The following is a 24,052-nucleotide window of genomic DNA, read 5'->3' on the forward strand; positions in this document are numbered from 1 at the left end:
ATAAAGTGGGATTTACAGATGTACTGCTAACCTGCTCCACTAGATGGAACTATTGCATAGTTTTACAATATGAACGCCTCTTTGAATTAAGTTTAAAGCGCGCGTGCGAGTTGCAAGATACAGCAAGTCGCGATACCGGCCACCAATGAGCCTGTGTATCAAGATGCTGAAATGTGAAACATTTAAATAAAATATTTAAACATAGGCTACATTTACACCTGTGACACAAACACAGGCCTACCTGTGCTACAGGTTTAGACTCAGCTTTAAACTGAGCAGTTGCTGAAGGGACAACAGAACAGTCTTCGGTATCAGTCGGAGTGCGAAAATTGACACTACAAAGAACAGGAAGTACGGTGCCTTTTCTTTCAAAACAAAAGCGCATGTCATCACAAAACATTTGGAGTGTGTCGGAAGTAGTGTGTCTTATTCTGAGGGACTTGACACTTGTCTGACAGTCGCTCTCTGATTCGTAGCTCTGATCAGATAAGAGGTTCACGCGGACACATTCCTCTGCAGTTTGCAGCTGAAGCTACATTTTGAATGATGGATTGTTCAGAGGAGGTTCAGTCTGTGTGTGAGGAGCCTGGCGCTCAGATTGAGCTCAAAAAGGGAATGTCGATCTTCATTGATGTAAGTAAAAAAATAAACATTTTTATTTCCAAACTTATTGTTCCAATTGGGTTTCATTGAAATGTAAAGCAGTGAAGTCTCATTTTGTTTTCGATTTAAAGCACAATCTTCATTTGTCAAATCAAACCAGGTTATTAAATGTCCGACTTGTAATGGGGGAAAAAGCTAAAGATAAATGTGTGGGTTTTTTTTTTTAAAGAAAAAATATAATTTACATTCCCAATAAAGTTTGTCTTATCTATAAAGGCACTGGATGACCCAAATCCAAACGCACGCTCATTATGTGTGCAGGGTATAAAGGGATCCTAAATGAATTAACTTGTTAGACTGTCCTTTAATTTAGCTACACAGTGTGAAATTTTACAAGCTGGCCATCTTTTTTGTAATGTTAGGGACCAAAACCAAATGCCAATTGAAGGAATTGTTACAAGTTGTATGTAATTTATTCTTAGTTTCGTATCGTCTGAAAAACGCATTGAGAACTTTATGCATTTAAAACGTCAACTAGTAATATTCCAAACATTATTATAACGATTTCCAGGATTAGATCTCTTAATATGATGGCAAGTTAAATATTAATAACACATCCTTCATGCACGTCAGTACATAAGGATCCTTTAATGCTTCTCTCGCCCTCTCCCTCATACCCACCAGAACCTCATCTTATTTCTCCATTCCTCCACTCACACATTGACTTCAGACATAAACCTGTTGGTTCCTTTTGTCAGTGTGCTTGAGATGCACAGAGTACAATTGGGATTGATAAAAGGGGGAACTCTTTATATACAATACAATCAAATGTCTCATTGATGTTGAACAGGTACTTTATTTTCTTGCCAGATGAAAATCACCGCCTGTCTTCAGGGCTGAGACGGTCGACATTGTTGCTTCGGTTGCTTATTGATGTCGCTCACAGAGCTTTGACTGTTTTTATAATTAAACAACACACAGGTTGACTCACACTGTTTCCTTCTTGCAGTGTTCTTGGTATTTGTGATGCTGTTTTGGTGTCTTCATTATCATTTAACAGCAGGGGAAAATCTCAAAGGACCATCATCTGTTTTAAGTCAAACATACATACATATATATAATAATATATTATTATGTCACATCAAGAGCCCTCACCACTCAATTTTCATGAAAGTCTTAACCACATGAGTACATAAAAACATAATTTGTTGTTTTAGAAGAATTTTGAGAGATACCAGCCAAAGCCCAAGTACACAATGTACATTAATTTGATACATGAGAAAGTAGCACAATCTCACACTTGAGAAGCAATTGTCTATTATTTGAACTGAGTTTGTCAAAATCATTTCAGAAGTGTAAGCTAGTCATTATAATAACAGTAACAGCTAAACCATGGTACAAGATACTGGGTTAGGTATAAACTAAAACTGCAACTGATTTGAAGTAAAGTGGTAGAAGAAGGTGATTGGGTATTTGTCTGAAGTTTTTACCAAGGAGGGTATTGTTGCTCAGTTAACTTTTTAACACCTATCATGCACACAGAATCAGAAATGCTTTATTAATCCCAGGGAGACAGAAGTATAGAGATAATTGTAAAATAAAATAAAATAGAATAGAGATACTAAATAAGCAATAAGTACCAGGTAGGACGTGCAAATGACTTAAATATTGAAATATAAAGAATATTTACAGTTACTAGTATCTACAGTGGTTATTAATGTTGACACTGCATGTTGTATTGATAGGGTTCAATGCTCATGAGTTGATTATATGTTATATGAGTTGATTAAAGCCTGTTGAAAGTCATCTTAACTGGAACCCACCCGACATCATGAGAAAGTAGGCGAAGCTATTCTGAGGCATTTGGACCCTTTTAAAGCTGATGTGGTCATCGTCACTGAGCCTTTCATCTCCTCTGGACTCTGGGACAGGACTATCAATAATTAAATGACACACTGCTTTTTAGAGTGTGATCAATCACACACACACACACACACACACACACACATTTTTACTTTGATGATGTGAAACCTTTTTGACATTGCCCTTCTTTTCTTTTCCAGATTTTACGGCGAGCTGATAAAAACGGTAAAAAACCACTCACACTCACTCCTCTGTTTTTGATATAACTTCAGCCTTTGTCTTATGTGTGAAAACAGATTTACTTTCTCAATGAAATTCTCGCTGTGACTGTCTGCTAGTACTCTGTCAGTTTCCATGGAAACTGGAAAATGACCATGCACATCGAAGTTCAATATCAAAACCCTAATGAGGCGAGAAAAAAACCCTCCAACAGAATTTATCACCTGTCCACCCTCAGTGAAGAAAATGGGTATAAATAAAAGTTATGGTGAAATATTAACATTCATGCGGTGGTATCATAACATTTGTGTTAATATTTACTGTCTTTAAAATATATGGTTTAGTTGTTCTCGATGTCCTGCTCCCCTCAGAGTTTACTCTCTAACAGAGTGTAAAGAGCTTGTAATTCAAAAAGAAAATATCACACAAGAGTTTGGGTAGCTCAATTTTATGGAAGACAGACCATGAAGTCTTATCTATTAAGTCCAAATTATTCAGTCAACACAGTTTGATAGACTGTTCCAATTTGCATGAATTTGTCTGCAGGCAACTCGTACAATACATTACATTTATACCAGGCATCATTGTATACCTGCCATAAATCACTTATGTCTTCCTTCATAGTTCCCTTTGACAATGTGGTGCATAAAGAAAGTTTATGAATATGGAAATCATGAATAATTTACACCAATATGAAGAAGTCAAACTGTTTTGCATTTACAGTTAAAATCAATCTTGTGTGTTCTTCCAGAAATCACTTAAAGCCATAGCTTAATTTCATTTTGTGAAGTGACAGAGTTGGACGAGCACATGGATACCACTCTGATGCCGGGACTGTAAACATTAGACAACTAAGCTTTTGCGTCCAGCTAGTTAGCTTAGCTTAGCATAAAGACTCAAAACATTGGTAAAACAATCAACCTCCAAACGATTCTGAAGTTCAATTGTAGACATTTTTACATCACTTAAGTTCAAGTGTCATATCTTTGACATAAACGATATTTATAGACCTGAAATTCATGGTGTCTTCACTAGTTCCCTGTGAAGGGCTACCTGACAAGAAGTAGTCTGTAAGATTTTGCGAGCAAAAATAGCTAAACTCATTCATACTGACATGGCCGTCGAATGTGCTCTTTTTGTCCAACAGTCTTGTCATCTAGTTTAAATTAATTCTATGTGTGTTTCATGCTGTTTCCTGAGCTAGTCATTTCTTAGCTAGCTCTTCAACACTGACTCATCGTGTGCCAGATTTATGTGCATGTGTTGTTCCCTTTTTTGCATCCTTCAAAAAGAGGCTCTTGCCCGTAGCATTCATAGCAACATGACAGTCACAGTGAGCATCACCTCGAGAGCAGCAGGTCAGCAGTAAACATTTAAATTTCGGCCACCTTATCCCCCCGCTAGCACAAAAGAGAGCACTGCAGCTACAGCTCTTTTAAGTTGGTTATCCAAGTATTACTGTGGGATATTCTGATTTTTGGGCCTGCTTGTTTTAAAATTGGTTATATTTTTCCTTCATTCCTTCAGGACTTCTTTCATTTGGTTTGTGCCTTTAGTTGTAGAAGCATTAAACAGCTCATTGTTTGAGATTACCATGAAGTTGACTGAATGACACAACTTGTAATGATCTTTGTTGCTGTTTGGTTAAATCAATGAGGAATATTTTACTGTTATGTTGTTATATTTCCTTGTTGATTTAAAAGGAGTCTATGATTCATACGCTTTTGTAGGTTTTCTCCTTCGCTGCCTTACCCCCCTTTGGTAAAATAACAGGCTGTATTTTAATAAGTCCAGTCAGTGCCCCAGGAGGTGGACTAAAAATCTCATTTTGAAGTTATTATGTAAATCTCCTAATGGAATGAGGAGGAATAAAATCTTTTCTCCTGATTATCTTAAAGTCTGTCTTTATTTTCATAGTATTTTCTGTAAAACATGTTGGGATCTTTCAGGGTTTCTTGTGTAGCAAACAGTTAGCTATGAAGGATTTTTGGTCAGCACCTTTCACCCCTCTTCCATCATTGCTTTTAGCTGGACTTAACATTTCGACTAGAGTTGTGGAGTTGAGAGTGTCAGCTGCACTTAAATGTCAGTATTGAATAATAGAGATGAATTAAAGCTAAATCTTGTTGAAATAATCAGCCTTTCTGCCGTAGGTTTGCATTGTGGCTCATGCTTTTTATCTCTTCACACATGTTTTAGGTTTTAACCTGCATACAGCCAAAGCAATCAAAAAATGCCTGCAGACTCTGCAACCATATAGACAATCCTTTTATAAAGACTGTGTCCAACACAACTGAATTTGGCCAAACAGATCTATGATTTATAGTTTTTCTTTTTCTATGAACCACCGCACCTCAGGGGATGTTGAAGTCCTGCCAGTGTGTTGACAAGTTTTATTTTTATGCTCTCTCCCCAGACGACGGAAAACTGTCCTTTGATGAGTTCAAAGCCTACTTCTCTGATGGAGTCTTGACAGCTGACGAGTTGAAGGAGCTCTTCCACACAATTGACACCCATAACACAGAGTAAGTCAAAAAGCTACTTTATTTTCTAAAACTTATTTTATATCTTGGAGAAGTTGCAAATCATTCCTCAACTCAGTCTTCATGCATAAATGCGAAACCTGCAGCACAGCACTACATCCAAAATATGTGACTTCATTGTGTCTCAGAGAGAACAACAGCAGACAGAAACCAAACGTTTAGCTTTCAAAAAAATCAAAATCAAATTAGCATTTATGCATGAGTTTATAAGATATCAGTATAGACACAGCTAACTTAGAAAACATAAATATCCTGCAGAATACACAAGTCAGCTTAAAGCTCCTATGCTCCTTTTAACTGGTTATGAAACAGACTAAATGTAATACTGACAACTTTTTTAAGAACTACAAAATCAAACAGAACTCAGTAACAAGACTAATTATTTATGCAGAGTTATTTTTAATGCCAAAGATTGCGGCACTGGGCTAGATGTCAGGTGGAGTAATGTACAGCACTCAGCAAAACCGCTTTATTATTCATTTATGTTATCCACAGCAGAGTTCTCAAGGAGCAGGGGCTTGTCCAGAGGGGTGACCAGGAGTTGCATAGGCCCCCCTTAAAATCTTTTCAGCCACCCCAGGTGCCACGCCAAAATCTTCCTTAACTCTGTTTGACTATTTGCCTTGCCAGAGGCGGGACTTAATGTATGTTGAAATCCACTTTTCAGGCTGTGTTGCAGCACGCAGCTCTTAGCTTTTAGTCTGCAGGTGTTTGTTTGAATTTTTTTTGCAAATTCCTTGAAGAATTAAATTTAGAAGATGTATGGTACAATGATTTTGTGTTTGCTTGAAAGGTAGATGTTATAGGTACAGAGGGGAGAAATAAATGCTGTTCATTCGGCTGTGTAGATATGAACTTTGTGCCAGCCCTGCACAAGTCAGCACCCCAGTTGGGCCACCCCTGTCCAAAAAGTCTGGGGCTGGACTAGCCCCTGTCAAGTCCTGACACATTTGACTATTGAAAAAAAAAGGATGACATTTGTTATTTGTTAAAAACAAACTGCTATCATTAGTAAAATAAAAAAAAGAGACTATATGTACCGATTTATCAACAGGGGGCGCAACAGTTGAAGCGGATTGAAAGTTCCTCACAGGAGCTTGAAGTCTCTTTGTAAATCACTAAAGCTCAGTGTGATGAGAAGTGATGACGAGCCGAGGCAGATGTGAGAAGAACAGCTCCAGGCAGGGAGCCTGCAGTGTGTCCTCTCTCAGCAGGACACAAGAGACTCCTGTCAACCCTGTCCCTTTGTTCACCTGTCAACCTGCCTCACTTTCTTATGTCCTATACCTGCAGTTTAAACACAGAGTTAAACATTTGTTTTAAGAAAAGAAAAACTGCAACTCTGATCACGCACTCATTAAAAAAAACAAACAAAAAAAAACATCAATAGACATACTATCTTTACATGGTCCACGACACTGAAGGCTAACCCCCTGATGATCCACCTATCAACATCATTAAACATCCCATGACAATATTATAGAAGGAGATAGAAGTGAGTTATCCTTTCCCACATGACACATGCAGGTGCTTGTCATTTTATGACTACTAATTCATTATTAAATCTTGAAGATATTACATGTTTTGATTTCCAGCCATAGCCTCCGGACCCAAAAACTCATAAAGGCTGGGCTGAATGTGCACAATCAATTATTTGGGTTTGATTAAAAGTCTTATTAAACCCACTGCTCAATTGGGATTAACTGCACTTTTCAGGGAAGTAAAGTTGCTTATTGGACAGCACTGACTGCTCACTTGTGTGCAGCCTTGTTCTGTATGCAGCCTACAAGACTCCCTTTCATACTTGTGGTTCCCCTTATGACTAACTAATTATTGCCTTAATATTTATTATTTAGAACATCCCCGTATGACAGCGCATGGTGATGTTGGTGATGAAGCTAAACATGCTGGGGATAACATAGGGGTCTATTTTAGGTGACATTTGTCACCTTTCTGGCCTCACTTTAACCCGACCCGCAGTAACAGGTTTCAGATACAAAGTCATTGTAAATTAAGTGAGCTCTTAGCTTAATGAACTTCTTTACAAAGTACGTGTCCTTTGTTATAAGAATTATGCAACAGCTCGCACTATTGCTCATTTTAAGAGTCTTACGTGTGTAGTGTGTGTAACCCATGTAATCTAATGTGATCCCGGTATTCTTGAGCTGAGACACTAAGGAGTAATGCTGATGGTTACAAACAACATAATATTCACCTTTACTATTAATCAGTTCAGCCTTAATATGAAATCCGCCTCGCTAATTGAAGCTTGAAACAAAGAGGTTGCTTTTATAAGTTCATTGATATCAAATGCACTAAAATACAAACTGTATATAATTTGCACTTTAGACTGACAAACATCTGTCTCTGATTTCCAAAATACACATATTTTATAATCATCAGTGCCACCAGAGCCACCAATAAGCTGCTAAACGCCATGTGCAAAAAAAAGATCTGCATCCCTCTGTGAGATATACACACTGGGAGACAGATGGTAAGGTTGTTAGCAGCTTCTCATTGAATTCTGCATTGATTAAAGCATTACTCACTAGCTTGTAAGGGTTGCCTGACATGCTTGTAGACCAGCTCCGGCTGATGTGGAAAACAAGGATTATTCAGTGAATACATGAGAGAGCAGAGAGTCTGTAAATGCAGACAGCTTTGAAGTGTCGGTACGAATAATAACAGGGGAAGACTGCAGCGTGTGCAAGTCAGCAGCATTTTAAATTTCAATAAGAACAATACATTTGCATGCTGTTTTTTAAGCAACCAAGCAATAATGTATGATACACAGGACAGATTTTTAAGAAAAGATTGATCATATTATGCAAGAAAATTTGCAATAAGTGCAATGCATCCCTTTTGAACCCTGGTAGAACTGGGCCTGCATATAGATTTGAGATTGCGCTGAGATACTATTGGCAGGCTGCACATGCTGTGCTCTTGTGCTCTTCTGTGAAGCATCTCTAAAACAAAAGTGAGCCTGCAAATCAACCAAGCAACCACCACAGTAAGAAGAAACACAATATCACACACAATATAACACCTTATTGGCTTACGTATCAACATTGAGTTAACTTTTCCTGTTAAATATCAGTATGGCTCCCAGGTCTCCCGAAATTCAATATCACACTCTACTTCAAATGTCAAAGTCAACAAGTTTCAAACAACACTAGCCAAAGCTTTTTAGTCACTTCCCCTGTTAGTCTGTTAGTGTCTAACCTTTTTTTTTTTTTACCTCGTCTGCCCTCTGTGGCTTAAAGTGTTTTCTCCTGTTTGGACCCATTGATTCCTTCTGCACTTCCTCTCATGTGGACAGCAGCTACAGCTTGCGTGGAATAGAGTTAAAACCAGTTTTTTTCCCCCAACTTCCTTATTAAGAGCTTTTTAAGAGCTGTACAAAATCTTATTCTCCACTTTGAGTTTTGACTTTGACTTCTTCACTTTAACTTTGTCTTTCTCTTCTCTATTTGTTTTTCTGTTTCTATTAGTCAGACACACTCACTCACACACACACGGATCCACAAATGCACAGACATCACAATGAGCCAAATTTCCTCAAGGGCTTCCTGTTTAGGAATTCACTTTTCAACCAATCAGTCTCTATCGTACTCAAAGAGGAGAAACTGTGACCAATGTATTCAGTTATTCATGATGATTTCTACTCTCTTTCATGTGTCATCACACACTTGTTCAGTAAATCATGACTTGTTCATGCTTAGTTCCACCAGAGATCAGTAATTATTATTTCACTCTCTTGATGCTGAAACTTTTCTTTAACCCTTTTTTTTTTTTTTTCGCAGCAATGTGGACACTGATGAACTCTGTGGTAAGTAAAGCCTTCCTATAAAAACCTTTCATACAATTACTTTGTTAGTCTCTGATCTCTCCTTGAAGAGCCCTGTAAAACACTATTTGACAATTTCCCAGCATGAGTAAAGGAGCATGTTAGTGTGGTCACATGGTGTGTGATCAAACCCCCACAGGCTGTGTGACTGAGGTGTCACGCCAATGCTGCGACAACAGAACACCTACAGCCCTGTCCGAGTGGTTTAACTCACAAACGATTTCTCCTTCTTTTCCTTCTTCTTGCCTTCCTGGTGTGTAGAGTATTTCTCGCAGCACCTCAGTGAATATGAAAACGTTCTCGGTGCCTTAGAAGACCTGAACATGTCAATACTAAAGGCCATGGATAAAACAAAGAAGGTAAGTTAACAAGTAGTAGTTTTTCAAAAAAATATCTGACACTTTTATACAAGAAGATGTTGATAAACCTGCTGTAGCCTTTTTCATACATGCTGCAAGGCCTGATCATTATTTAACCATCAATCAATCAAATGAAAAAGCATAATTTTTAACTTAACCCAACCTATACAAAAAGTACATAATGTATCCTCACTAAAATCTGTGGAACTGTTCATGTTGAAGTTTTATAAGCTATGCCATCTTCGTATTTATAACTCTCTTCATCTTGGCAAATGTGCAACGTGAAAAGTATTATTAATAATACTATTGCTTTGGCTTTCAGCTATTCCCACTCACACTTAGCAGACAATAACAACCGTGATTACTTGTGAGACAAAAGACGCAAACACTTAGAGAACAGAGAGCGCAGAACAGTTAACAAAACAACATTTCAAGAAAACAGGGAATCGATGTGTGTTGTGTTGATTTGATGTTGGATTAGGACTGTGCATGTGTTTGTGCGCAGCAGTGTGTGTGTGTGTGTGTGTGTGTGTGTGTGTGTTTGTGTGTGTGTATTTGTGTGTTCTGTTGTCAGATTTTCTCTGAAGGCTACATCTTTCTCTAGCATATACTGGAAGAAAAAAGAAAACGGCTAAAAAAAGTTAACAATTAAGACAACCCTGCTTTTGCATCTGATAGTACATTAAGGAAGTATGACAATAATAATATGAAAGTATATATCATATTATAACTTTATTGATTAAATCAGGAGGAGTGATTCTCCAGGCACTAGGAACTTTTCGATAATTGTGGTGGTCATCAGGTCATCCTTTTTTTTTAAGTTTCAAAAGGGCGTTTTTGATGTTATTGGACAGGCCACTGAAGAGATACAAGAAATGTTTAAAAGAGAGAGTGGGTGGATGACACGAAGCAAAGGGACAAGGTCAGAATTAGAACCCACCCACTTCGACAAGTATTGTTCATGGAGGCACACAACAATACGACACAACCACTAGGCTATCTGGTGTCCCCTTCATTTGTACTGAAAAACCTAATCAACAATCATTCAACATCATTTCTTGTAGAAAGTGTGTTCATTCATTCTTAGTGGACATGTGCATATAGTCAGGGGTGTGTGGAGGTGTGTGAGATGTGCTTGTCAGGACTCTAAAAGGAGGGTGTGAGATTTTGTGTTATTTAGGTTGGTGGAAAAAAAATACTAAAAAAGTAAATTTGATGAAGCTTGTTTCTAATGGCATTTACACAGTTTAATCACATTTAATTTCAATTACATCCTCATGACATACACAGCTGCACATAATAAACATCCCACTGACATCTCCTGCCGAGCAAATAATAATGACAAGACGTGCTTGATTTTACTCACAGTGTGGTTTAAACTTCACCCTGTAAATGTCTCCCAGCGTGCTCCTCTGCTGCCCAGCTGGCGTCTCTAGGTATCCTATTAGTTAGATAATCCACACTAATAAAGAACCTCTGGAACAAAACGTGTTATAAGGGAGTAAAACGGATCGTGAGAAAGCTGGAAAACAAGCACTGTTTATGATCAATGCTCAGGTAAACGAGGGAGGGAAAAAGAGGAATGGGGGATAGGAAAAGAAATGTAAACTGACAAAGGTGAAAGTAAATCATCAGTGTTGGAGCAGATTCTGAAAACAATATGAAGTGATTGGTATAAAGGATCGTGTGATTTTTACCTCTTTGTTTCTGGTCAGGTGTTCCACCTGTAAGGGGAATTGTCCAAGTCAAATTGCCTTGTTGAACACGCCGTTTGTTTATTTTAGTTTCATTGGCTCCAAATGTTCATATTTCTGTAGTCAGTCTGCAAACACCCCAATTATGAGAAAAGTCTATCCTCTCTGTCTTTTGTCTGCTCCACTTATCTGAAATGTCTGTTCAAACTGGCCATTTTGCCGTTTTTCCCTTTATGACATCACAAAGGGCAGTAACTCCTCCCCCAGCTGGGTGACACTCTTACATCTAGATGTTAGTTCTACATTCTGAGTTTACCTTCTCCCTGCAAGAAAGCCTGAGCCACTGAAGCTCCTCTAGAGGGGCGTGGTCAGACACAGCTCGTTTACATTTAAAGCTACAGGCACAGAAACAGCCTGTTCTGAGCAGGGCTCAATTAGAGGGGTTTATAGGCATGATCAGATACAGGATCAAAGTGGATTTTTTTAGCCAGAAGCTTCACAGAAATGTTTAGGGGAGCTCTGAGACTTATTTAAACTTCTAGACGAGGAATATAAGTGACCCTCAATAGTAAAACAAACAATTATCCAGTGAGATCCTTTACACCAAACACCACATATTATTTTCATTATCTGCTCCTACAATCTGTGTAGACAAAAGGTAAATAGATATACTAGAAAAATAACAGACATGGGAAAAGGACATTGGGCTAAAATTGAGTCGCTTTATTTTCTCACTTCTCCTTTCTTGCTCTCTTGTAGCTCCTCTGAAATGAATGGCACACACTGGGAAGCTCAAATCGCCACTCTGATCTGCACCGAAGCAGACTCATGTTGGCTCCTTCAGAAAAACAGAGTGTGGGAGTCATGCTGTTCAGTTGTCAGTGGGGGTATTTTTATGAGCAGACTGAGGTAACACATGATGATGTCCAATTTAAGAAGCCAACGTCTATGCCAACAAAGATAAATGGCAACAGCAAACTTTAATTTAATAAATGGTTAAACATTTAATGAATGGGAAAAGGCAGCAATGGGAACATATTTAAAGAAAAAAAACATATACTTCGTCCCAGATTATTGTAAACATGTATAAATGCATATGGATAAAGAAAAATAAAAACTAACCCTTAACCTAACCCTATCCCTTGAAATAACTTTTTTATCTCATGGAGATATAGTTTGAAACAAAAGTAGCTCTGTTATGTCAAGCACTTTCAGGAAAAAGGTAAAAATGAAATGACATTCCAGTTTCCTGTTGGTTTTTCTAAGAGTAGAATTGACGTAAATAAACGTTCGGTTTCAGAAAGGTGCTATATCGCCTTGCTTTTCACTTCAAAAAGCTCTAAGTTACCGGTCACTACTTAGGAAAAACAGGTCTGTAAAGTTCTGTTTGGTCTCAGTAATTTGGTTCAAAACCAAATAGACGTTTGAGCTCAAATAAAAACAAACAGAAGAAATGGATGAGTGATTGAACAGTGTAATAACTCTAAAATCAAATCACAACACTGCTCATGCCTCCCTGGAGCATTTGAAAAAGTGTTTACTCAGAATTCATGTTTTTTTCCTTCTACAAAACACCTGTAATATCATAATTCATGACTTTGAAACTCAGATATGAGTCATAGTTAGCACAAGTAAGGGAGAAGTAGCATATATTTCTGCGGCTCTTATCGAGTGTTAGCTGAGTGAGAAGGAGAGCAGATGCTGCGTTAGTCACAGATCAAAGCTCAGCCGGCTCTGTTCAACTGTGTACGTATTTGAGTGGGTGGTCTTTGGCTGTATAGACGTGTGTGAGGGGGCATGCATGTGTGGTTTTTGGGAGGTGTTTCTTATTGTGTGAGCGCTTACATACGCTATGCACAAACCAATTTGTGTGCACACAACAAATTCATGCATAAATGCGTAGGAGTATCTAAAACAGAGCCAGGGATGTGCAGCGTATCAGTGAGACCCTTTCATTTTACACACATAGTCCTGCCAAAGCTATTTACAGGCTTCCCATATGTAACCTCCTTATGCTCTGACCTGAAACCTGTTCCATCGGAGGTGTTTGTAACCTGCTGATGGATTACTTTACTGATTTTTGCTTTCTGTAGAGGCCTGTTAGGGATAGCATATGAGTGTATGTTTTTTCTTAACATACATAATAATAATTAAAAAAAACATAAAAAGCTCAGTAGTTAGAGATTAAAATGAATGTTTACATCTGCAACAAGAGCTGATTGCCCAACTTTTCCTAAGTTTAACTCTTAATATAGAGTCTATGTTAATTGAATAATGACAATATGCTCATCAAATAATCAAAAATGGATAAACTAGAAATAGAAATAGACATGTTAACAGTGGGGTTCAAGGAACGAGTAGTACATGTCTTTGTCAGCACACACAGGGGGTTGATGTTTTGTATAACTCATATGTTTTGATTTTCATGAATGACAGAAGTTGTAGCTCTTTTAGGGTTTTTTTCAATCAGGCTTAAGACCCGCATCAGCGATAACATCTTTGCTTGTTACTATAGATTGACGGAAAGTCCTGAATTTCTATCTGTCCATCTATATCTATCCATTTATATCCCTTCAAAGCGTGAAGTCACTGATACCTCTGTTCCACCCAGCCAGGTCCAGGCCTGGTTCAGAAGCAGTACCTAATCTAACATTAGTTTGTTGTGTTTCAACAGCCAAAGAACTACCTCGTCTGTTTCTTTGCTCTAGAGTACATCATTACTTGTTGAAAAGATGGTTTAGCTCTCCACCATCAAGAAAATGCAATTGCAGAATTTTTCCCGCTGAGCACAAACACCAACCACTCGGAGAGCACTCATTTGACCTTTTGTACAACTGAAAATGAGAGATGAAGAGACAGGATAAAAGGAATAATTTAGGTAGACCTTAAGCTGCTTTAAATTGCTGCACATTAGTCAGGTGGACACACGCTCACACACCGAAAGACGCTGATCCCAGGTAATCCATTCTCAGATGGTAGACAGGAGAATGACCTTTTTGTCCTGACTCAATCTCACTGCGTAAATGTGCACTCGTGTGTGCGTTTGTGTGCTCTTCAACGTTAGGGGATCAAACAGTCCAAAACCAGTGACTGTCCAAGGTTTTTTTTAAATGTCACCTTTTACACAGAAGATAGCACTTACAATAAGGGCTGTTTTTTTTTCTTTCTTGTGGAACAATTTAGGTTGTATTATTTCAATTATATGACACACTGTTCAGTCGTGGGTCAGGTTTGCCATTGGAGACGACTGAAGGGACTAATGATCTGCTCTGTATGCTGGTGCGGAGCTGCTGACAGTTCAGCTCTCTCACGCGAAGGCTCATGCTCAACATCCTTCAAATAAATGTGAAAGTAAATACAAATCCTGAATTCATGATAAAAAAGATGCCACATTACTTTTCAACAAATGTTGATTGCCTCAGAAAGTCACACTTAGATTACTTTATTTTTCCTGTCACACAAACAAACACATTCCTATTCATGCACTCTTCTTGTCCCCTCGGACCCTCCTTTTGTGTCAAATGAACAAACAGTCCGTGGGAGCAGGTGCAGTGTGCAAACAACAAAACTGATGTGCTGAGCATCACTCACTCCCTCCTCACACTGATTACATCCAGAAAAACAACACTTAGCCCTCCTGCTCTGGCCCATTCAGACACAGCAAATGATGCCTCTCTATCATGCCATTTACTGTGATTTATTTTACATCAGCCTCCTAGAACCAAAACAACAGCCTGCATAAAAAAAAAAAGAAGAAAAAAAAGTGGCCTTGAGCCACAAATTGTACCTAAGCTTGAAAATAAATGTATTTGTTGTTTTTGGTAGGTGGGATGATTCTATACATCCTTTTGACTTTATTAAAATAAAATATATAGTATTTTGAAATAGTTTGTATGTCCTATTAAAACTTGCGAGTATATGTATCGAATGTATTGTTCTGAGATTATTAAGGTCTCTAAAATAAATGTTCTCATTTCTAATATTGGGGTTCTTTGTATTGGCTTTTTTCTGGTGTTTTCTTAAAGGGATATTTATTTATTTTTAAAAATGGGATTTTCTGAGGTAGGCTACTTGTCAATAGTAAATGGCTTAAGGGGATGCTGTCAGCCTGGAACCTTTATTGACTTACTGGCCAAAGTGCCGTTGTTGTTTTTGTGTGATTTCAGCGGTTCACAGAGATGAGTGGAGGATTTGAAACCATTTTCTTTTGTTCTCATAAGATAAAGTCCGACTCAATTAGTGCTCGTAAAAACGTTCATTGAGAATTTCCGTTGGAGACTATGATTCACTGCTCACTCATTCAGTCCTTTTTGCTGCAATATGAGCTGTGTCTTCCCTTTTACATATAGGCTGATAGAGATATTGTGGATTCAATATTACATCATCCCACCGAGCACATTAATGGTTGTAGTTTATTTCTTCCATCTTCTCTTTAACAGTGGAAACCTATTGTTTTTGCGTAGCATTGGTTTTGTCATTGTGCAGTCAATAGAGCGTGAGCCAGTGGTTTGGCAGGGGACTCTGGATAGTGAGTGATGCAGACTTCAAGCATGTGTGAGCCGCTGGTTCCCTCTGATTCATGAAGGTGTTGAATTTGTGTTCCATGATAGTTTGCCTGCTTAGTGGGCAGATGCTCACTGTTTACACTCTAAACTAAATATCTGTATCATCTTTACTTTCATAGGATATCTGCTAACCTCGAGCACAGGTGTTTCCCCCCTTTTTCCCTGTTTTGAATCTGTTGAGTCTCCATCTGCACAAGTTTGTTCCTCTGTTTACCTCAGTCCACTAAAGTATCCTCTTGTACTATTTTTGCACCAATACACCAAGACAAATTACTTGTATGTGTAAAAGTACTTGGCAATAAAACATGATTCTGATTCTGTATCCCCAGCAAACAAGATGTCGTAGTCACTGTTGCCTCTTTCGAAGCCTGTAAAGGGAAACAGCTGATGACAGTTCTCCAAACTATAGAAATAAAATGCAAATCGTAGACTTCCCTCAATCCCTGTTTTGTTATTATAGGAACTATTATGTTTCATTTAAATGAGTTATTTGACTGTGATACAGGCATTTCCGTTAATTTTCATTTCCTTTTTTTACTCCTTTAAAATTCCTACCACTGTATATAGTTTGGTTGACAGCAGTTACATAAGAGATGTAGAATATGAATACCACTTAATCTGTCTTCTGCCTATTCCCTCTTTTCTTTCTCCCTCCTGCAGCCGTCTTATGTAATCTTTTTTTCCTAATTAATGATCTTGTTGGCATGGTTTAATTAGTTAGCTGGCGGTCTGGACACTAACGGGCTCTTGAGTGGCGTGTGGAACTTGTCTCCAGTTAACTTGTAAAACTCACCCTCTCTTTCCTCCTACGCTTACCTCACCACCCACCTCCCACTCTTTCTCCTAATTGTCAGGATTATCAGGAGTCCACCCACCTGGAGCAGTTTGTGACCCGTTTCCTGCTGAAGGAGACGACCAATCAGCTTCATTCGCTTCAAAGCTCCCTCGAGTGTGCCATGGAAACCACCGCGGAGCAGACCCGACAAGAGAAGTAAGAGCGCATTTTTTTTACACACGCACACACACACACACACGATAAGTCATCAGAGCATCGACAAATTGTATTGTACTAGGGCACACATAATTACACCTCCAGTCTAACAGTGTTGTCAAAACCACGCACACCAATTTACATCCTTCATTTGAGCTTTCTAGCTGCCTGTCCATGCCGTATTCTAGAAGTTTTCCATTATAAGCTGTTTTTTTTTTCACAATAATTACAACATTTCAGGGACCAGCTATTTGTGTGTGCTTCACTCAAGTCCCCCTACAGGCACAACAATTCATCTTCATCTTGTTATTTGCATGGATTTATATAAATGAAAATAACGTTTGTTTTGTTGAACAATTCACACATGTCCTCTTTCAGCACCAGGTGTACTATGTGCTTTGTACAAAAGTGGTACAGTACGACTTATTGTCTACTGATGGATGTTATGTTGTGCTTCTTTCAAGCAGTGAAAATCTATGATGACAATGCTTTCACAATTCACCTAGCAGTTAGGAATGATTATTCCTTAGACAACCAGTCAGTTTCCTGTACACCCTGCTCTTGGGTAGAACTAGTTTTGCCATAAAATGTTCCCTTTCCTGTCAGCTTAAGTGGAGGATTATTACCCACAAGAGACCAATCATGGCAGGGGTTTTCAACATTCAGTCAATCGAGCTTTAAGCAAATTAGAGCCCTGAACAATTTCGTTTTTGAGTCATTAATTTAAAAGGAATATTTTCCTCTCCATACTGATGTGTAACCTTATTGTCAAAGGTTGGAAATGCTGGGGTAAGATAACTCCTCTCCTCTTCTCTGAATGCTTCTCTATTGCCTCTCTTCTCATGTCATTTCAAAGTGTGACTGTCCTTTTCTCCCTGAGCATCGTCTTGTCCTCCTTCTTCTCCGAACAGAGGCTCTTAAGAAATTCCCCCGTGCATCTGAATGGAATCACTCCATCATAAGGAACATCTAGAGAGGATCAGGCTGTTTCTCTGGTGGCTTTAAATAGGTTTCTGTGATAAGTGTGAAGAGGACAAAGGGGAGCTGCTAACTGAAGATGCACGATGTATCTCAATGCTTAGCTTTAGCTGCATGGTTGTTCTTTTCATTCCAACAGTACTGTTATTTTCCTTTTGGTAGCTCCTTGTAATTTTCCCAAAAAGATGACCTCACTCTAACATTTTCATTTAATTTGCAGCTGTCAACTCAGTTCGATTCCTTACAGTAGCCTTCCTTTATCTCAGTTGAAATAAAGGCTGTGTAAGGAGCGTAACAATGTGAGGGTCTTTTCTTTGTGACTGCTCTCAGATGGTTTTCGCAATTAAAGTTGATATGTAGCATTGGTCACAGTGTGACTCAGTGGCAGAACAAGAGGGACCTGCCACAGTGCCTCCACCATACATCAAGAATATTCACAAATGAAACTGTAGCTGGTGAATTCATTAAACTGCTCTTCTCCAACCTGGATAATGAGCATACAAAAGTCTTGTATGTGATGTTGTGAAGAAATCAGCCTTTGTAACAAATAGATATATTTTGATGTCAATATTTTCAGTCTCTTTATCTCTTTTTAAGAAATGATGTACAGTTAAAGCTCAACAGCCAACTTCTGAACAAAGATTATTTTGAGATTGATGCACTCTACTTTCTGTAACTTAAAAAAAAAACAACTCTGTATGTGAGTTTTGCAGAAATGTGTTGATTGGGGGCGTGTCCAGACTTTTTGGACTGGGTTCGGAGGAGTGGCTTGAAGTTTGTTTTGCAAATTGAAACTTCAAACAGTAAGACCTAAGCCCCGCCTCTTACAGGGCAAAATTCCAATCATTGTGTTGGATTTTTGGGTGGCACTGAGGGTGGCAAAAATAAACTTCATGCACGGGCCATACCACCCCTGGACACCCCTGTGGACACGCCTCTGGTCTTGGACACCACCTTTGAACACAATAGTTCTCCTAAATACTAGCTAGGAGAACTATTGCTAGCCTGCTGCTCCGAGCCAGGCTAGCTTTCTCCATTATTCAAGTCTAATGCTAAGCTAAGCTAACTTAAATGGCTGTTGCGTTTCTATAAAACTAAATGTTACATGAAAACAAACCCCAAATAACAAAATAAGAGCTGACATTATTTAAAAGTAAAGTTCTTTAGACATGAAATTTGTGAATAAACTGCAAAGAGTTGCACATAATGTCAAATGTGTAATATTTAACTATATTCACGGTAAAGGGTGGATGATAAATAATAATAATAATAATACTTTACCAAAATAACAATATCTGTGTAAAGATTGGGAGAGAGCCTTTGCCTTAGAAAGAATTAACACAAAAACAAAGTAACGAGTGCATTCACCTGCACACACACACACACACACACACACACACACACACACACACACACACACACACGCACACACTCACAAGAACCCTGAGGTATTCTCAAAATATGGGACCAAATGAGTTGACAGCGCTGAGATAAATCGTAGGTGATGTCACCCTTGCAGCTGCGTGTACCTTGTCACTGACATTATCATCACTGTCAGACCAACACAAAATACAAACATAAAAGAAGCTCGGACAACATCAGGCTCACTTAATTCATTCTTAGGAGAGACATCTGTTCATCAGACGGCAGCATCTGTCACCTGGTGCAATCCAGATTTGGCAAAATAAAAGACAGTTGAGCGTAAATGTCAGGAAATACATAACTCATCATTTCTACACTACAATCTACTTTAACAAATTGAAAACTACATTTTATTTTTGTTCTTTGAGAATGAGCGAAACAAAATTCCACATTATTAATTGTGACCGATCTGTTATTCTGTGTTTGCAGTGCACCGCAGAAACCACAGAACAAAAGGTCAAGGCTTTTAACTGTAATGTCATGTGTCCTGCAGGAAAACAGTCACCATCATTTTCAGAGAAGGGATGCTAAACTATTGTGATGCCTGAATAATAATCCCCCCCCTGTTTTGACTCCAGGCAGGGCCCATTGAAGCCAGAGGTTTTGTCCATCCAGTGGTCTGGCCGTCGATCCAATCGGAGACTTCAGAGGAACAGCAGCCTCTCCCCAAACAACCCACTCCTCAGTCTTGTCAATTCAGGTCAGTTTTGCATCAAGGGTTCCATGTTATGATACACTTAAGTTATGTTGTAGCTGCCAGCAGCAGAAAAGCTGCACTTCCAGAGTCAGTTTGTCTCCACAGGCCATTAGAGCAGTGCACAGGTCATGTAGGTGTGAGGGAGGATCAGAAAGAGAGAGAGAGAGAGAGAGAGAGAGAGAGAGAGAGGGATTGACGAGGCAATTTGTGATTTTTTATTTTGCCAAAAAGGAGGTTGGAAATCATGTTTGGAGGTGGTTTAACTTTGCCAACTATCAGACCTTACCCTGAAATAACAATGTTCTAGATGCGTGAATACACTTCAAGTAAAAGAAGAGCCTGACTTCACACAAACTAAAATCACATAGATTCAAGCAGCAATACAGTAAGTTAATTACTTCAGCTACTTCAGATATTAGAGTGTAATAGTTTTGAAAATAATAAAATGCTTCATGATGTTGCTGACCGTCAAATTGAACATTTACAACTTTCACAGTTTGTTGAATTTACAAAGTTGTGGACCCAGGAAGACACTTTACAACAGCTGTTTGTTTATCGTTGTGCTTGTTTGGTTTTGTTATTTATGTATCTATTGTTGCGTTTAATGTAAATGCTGTTGCAAGTTTACTTGCTCCATACTTGTCCCTATCTATGCAAATAAACATTAAATAAATCAGATTAAAATGATTCCGGAGAGACTTGTGGCAAAGGCCATAGATCCAAACAACAAATGTTTTAATACACAGATACAAGGTTAATACAAGGTTGAGATGGATCTTAAAAAAGAGAGATGCCAAAGTTGCATCTTTTAGTCGAATTTTCAAGTTCAATTTTTAAAACACAGGTAATCTGCTCCTGTCTGGTGCACACTGTACGTGAACGTTGCTGAATGTCTGAAATCTCATTTCAAAATGAACTCCACACACAGAGAAACACATCTTAGCACACTCTTCACTTCAGATCCAAGCAGATCTATAACTAATGTCAGTAAAAAACTATAATACCTGCAAAAATAAAGCAACAAACCGAAACATATTAAAATGTTAGAATAACTTGAGACAACGCTCCACTTTGCACAGTTAATCTGCAGACAATAGAACCCATAGTCTTGATGCCAGCTGCATTAAATGAGCTTTAATGTGGATACATATGAACCTGTCTGAATACTGATGACTTGTGTTTTAATCACAACACAGCAGGTTTATCTTTTCTGCCTGCTCTTTTTTCGTATGTTTGAACTATTGTTTGCACACAGTTTTCTATTAGACCCCCATTATGAAACCACCTGTGGTTGCTAGGTGATATGAGGCAAAAACCACAGAGCCTGGATCGACTTCAATTGCAGTTCTCAAAGCTGTATTATTGATTGGCTTGCATGTGCCTTGCATCACATGAAAGGAAATGTTAAAATGCCTTTCGGGACACCGCCCCTATTTTAGAGTTTAAAAAAAATCAATGGAGAAAAGTGTGTTTAAAATACAGTCGATGTATGCAGCACCTTTCATCCCTTCACCTTTGTTGTTTACTCCTCCTGTCTGAAATCCATCCCCACCCCCAGGTGTTTATGATGAAGACAGCCAGTGGATGATCCAGGTCAACAGACTGCAGAAGCTTATCGACCGTCTAGAGCAAAGGGTGACTTCTTTTCTTTCAACTTCACCCCGTCTTCTCATCTTCTCCTCTTCTGTTATTTTTTATTTCCGTCTGTCTCCCTCACCATCCGAACCATCGGGCCTTTGCATCGCTCTCTCGAAATAAGCCACCGATCCTGGCGGGTGGACTCAAAATGATATCAACAAATATGTAAAACTCAAGAACACCCTCCAACGTTTTAAACACAGGGTCATGTGTACAGTTTGAGGTAAACTTTCACAGGTGAAATTTGCATATGAATGAAATCTGTTTTACAACAAGATGTTTCAACTGCCCAGATATTAGGTAACTTGAAGTTTGTGTGGGTTGATTTTGACTGACAGCTCCGTTACCCTGACCTGTTAATTTGGAAGAAACCATTTGGAAAAGTGGACGTGATGACATACTATCATGCTTGTTTGGGCTAAGAATGATACTCTCTCCCTATAGCTCCACCTATCTATCTATCTATCTATCTATCTATCTATCTATCTATCTATCTATCTATCTATCTATCTATCTATCTATCTATCTATCTATCTATCTATCTATCTATCTATCTATCTATCTATCTATCTATCTATCTATCTATCTATCTATCTATCTATCTATCTATCTATCTATCTATCTATCTATCTATCTATCTATCTATCTATCTATCTAGCTAGCTAGCTAGCTAGCTAGCTTTCTATTTCTGGGGCTCTTTTCTTTATTTTATTGGAGAGCTGCAGACGGAGAGGAAGGAAATATGGGGAGGGAGAGGTGGTGGGGGGATAGCTTCAGAATCAGGAGTTGTGCACCAAGTAGCCTCTGTCCGTGGGGCGCCAGATTCACCAATTGTTCTAAACCTGCAAGCCTGTTAGTCTTTGTTTACTTTGACTTGTTTTCACATTATACAAAAAATGGTTGAGCAATAGTTACAAACCTTGGGTTTGTTCACACATGATGGCTATTTCCACAAGACAGACAAAGATTTGTTGACTTTTTGTATCTATCATCTTTGTTTGTCATTTGTTTTGCAGGAGATTCGTCTGGAGCCTGTAGAGGAGGAGGTCTTAGAGAGCAAATCGGTTAGTTCCAATGGACTTTTCTTCTTCGTTTCATGTCTGTGACCACTCTGTGTCAGTCTGCTCTCACACGGAGGAGTAGGTTTTAGCGAGAGGCCACGGTGATAATAACCACTCAGTGGTCGCATAGCAACAGCAAGGATGAAACTTGACAGAGAAGTATTCCCTCTCTGACTGAACTGTCTGTCTTCTTCTACAGTGTTTCTTGTCAAGATACAATATTAAGTTTTTCAGACTAGACTTGTGGGCAGTAAAGAGAGCACACAATAAGGTGTGTGTGAGATACAAACAGGGTCTGTAGTATAACTGGGTGTTGTTTTTATTACCATCCAATTCCTTTTTTTGCCTTTAAATGTATAAAACGTTCATTTGCAGAGATATGACTTTAATCCCAGGACATACAGTTGTTTAAGATATGTATTAACCTGATTAACTTCATGTCCTTCAGGCTTGTGTTTGAATACAGTCTTGGTGTGTTTTACTTCTGCACTCACACAGTTTGCAGTTGTGCACGTTATCAACCTCGTAGTCCACATGCCAGTGCAGAAAGGAGACTTCTCCGATCACTCATTTCAAGGCTGAGAACGTCTGAATCGATGTCTGACTCACTGACGATCACAGCAGACAGACGCATCACTGGCAGGAGGATCTCTCTTACATCATTCTTGCTTACTTAAATACAAACACAAACACACACACACACACACACACACACAATATACATCGTAAACATTTCAATTGTCAGTAGCTTCACCGTCTTGTAGAAAAACTGCACTTCTCACATGCAAAGAAATACATAACCAGGGAGCTGCATCCGTTGACTATTTCTGTATTGATTTATCTTTAGATTTCTTTTAAAGATTTAATGTAGGACTTTTTGTACCTTTATTGCAGAGATAGGATAGTAGGATATAGATGGAAATCAGGGAGAGAGAGTGCTGGATTGAAACCCAGGCCACCCGCGTTGAGGACTCATATAGGATATGTGCAGAATCTTCAGTGTAATTATTTGTACACCAGAAGAATTGCAAAACAGCAGTAGGATTGAAACCATGCATATGAATATTAGATGATGCTGTCATGTCGCATTACTAGCACAATGGTGACGTCTCTGCTCCTGTGTGTATTAATCAATACATAATTGGTGTGTCACTGAGAATAAATGTGCAGCCAAGAGAAAACCAGTAATGATCCGCAACACATGACGGATGTGTGATAGTGTGGCACTATGTGTGTCCACGTGTTTGTGTGTGTTTCTACCAAATTAGCAACTGAGAAAACATCCTGAGGCTTTTCCGAAGTCAGATCCACAAACACACACACACACACACACACACACACACACACTCACACACACACACACACAGCATACCTCAGGGTAACAGGCAAACCCTCATTTCCTGTTGCCATCAGCCTCTCTGCCTCTGTCAACAGTTCCTCCTCACGGCAGGACATTATTAGCAGGCTATTCTATTGCCATAGTTTCACAATGTCTGTGCTCTTCAGACCTTGAGTAATGTCCCTCATCGGAAAGGAAAGACCTAAGTTTAATTTAGGATCTGCAAAAGTCAC

General features: G+C 38.7%; 1 protein-coding gene across 2 annotated transcripts in view; it reads left to right on the top strand.

Annotated features, from left to right (window-relative positions):
- Positions 1 to 333: 333 nt before the first annotated feature.
- necab1 (N-terminal EF-hand calcium binding protein 1) overlaps positions 334 to 24,052 on the top strand; it is a 27,133-nt gene continuing 3,414 nt past the window's right edge. The window contains exons 1-10 of one of the 2 annotated variants that reach the window (XM_079367709.1): positions 334 to 351; positions 477 to 633; positions 2,667 to 2,691; positions 5,102 to 5,210; positions 9,032 to 9,057; positions 9,337 to 9,434; positions 16,548 to 16,684; positions 19,663 to 19,784; positions 21,340 to 21,416; positions 22,436 to 22,483. In XM_079367709.1, the coding sequence (XP_079223835.1) occupies positions 544 to 633; positions 2,667 to 2,691; positions 5,102 to 5,210; positions 9,032 to 9,057; positions 9,337 to 9,434; positions 16,548 to 16,684; positions 19,663 to 19,784; positions 21,340 to 21,416; positions 22,436 to 22,483 (732 nt within the window). In that variant the 5' untranslated portion in view covers positions 334 to 351; positions 477 to 543. Of the gene's footprint in view, positions 352 to 425; positions 634 to 2,666; positions 2,692 to 5,101; positions 5,211 to 9,031; positions 9,058 to 9,336; positions 9,435 to 16,547; positions 16,685 to 19,662; positions 19,785 to 21,339; positions 21,417 to 22,435; positions 22,484 to 24,052 lie in introns of those variants that run through there. The other variant, XM_079367708.1, reaches the window with a different exon arrangement.

This window comes from Symphodus melops (genome assembly GCF_947650265.1).
Source record: "Symphodus melops genome assembly, chromosome: 18".
In the NCBI taxonomy this organism is placed as follows: domain Eukaryota; kingdom Metazoa; phylum Chordata; class Actinopteri; order Labriformes; family Labridae; genus Symphodus; species Symphodus melops.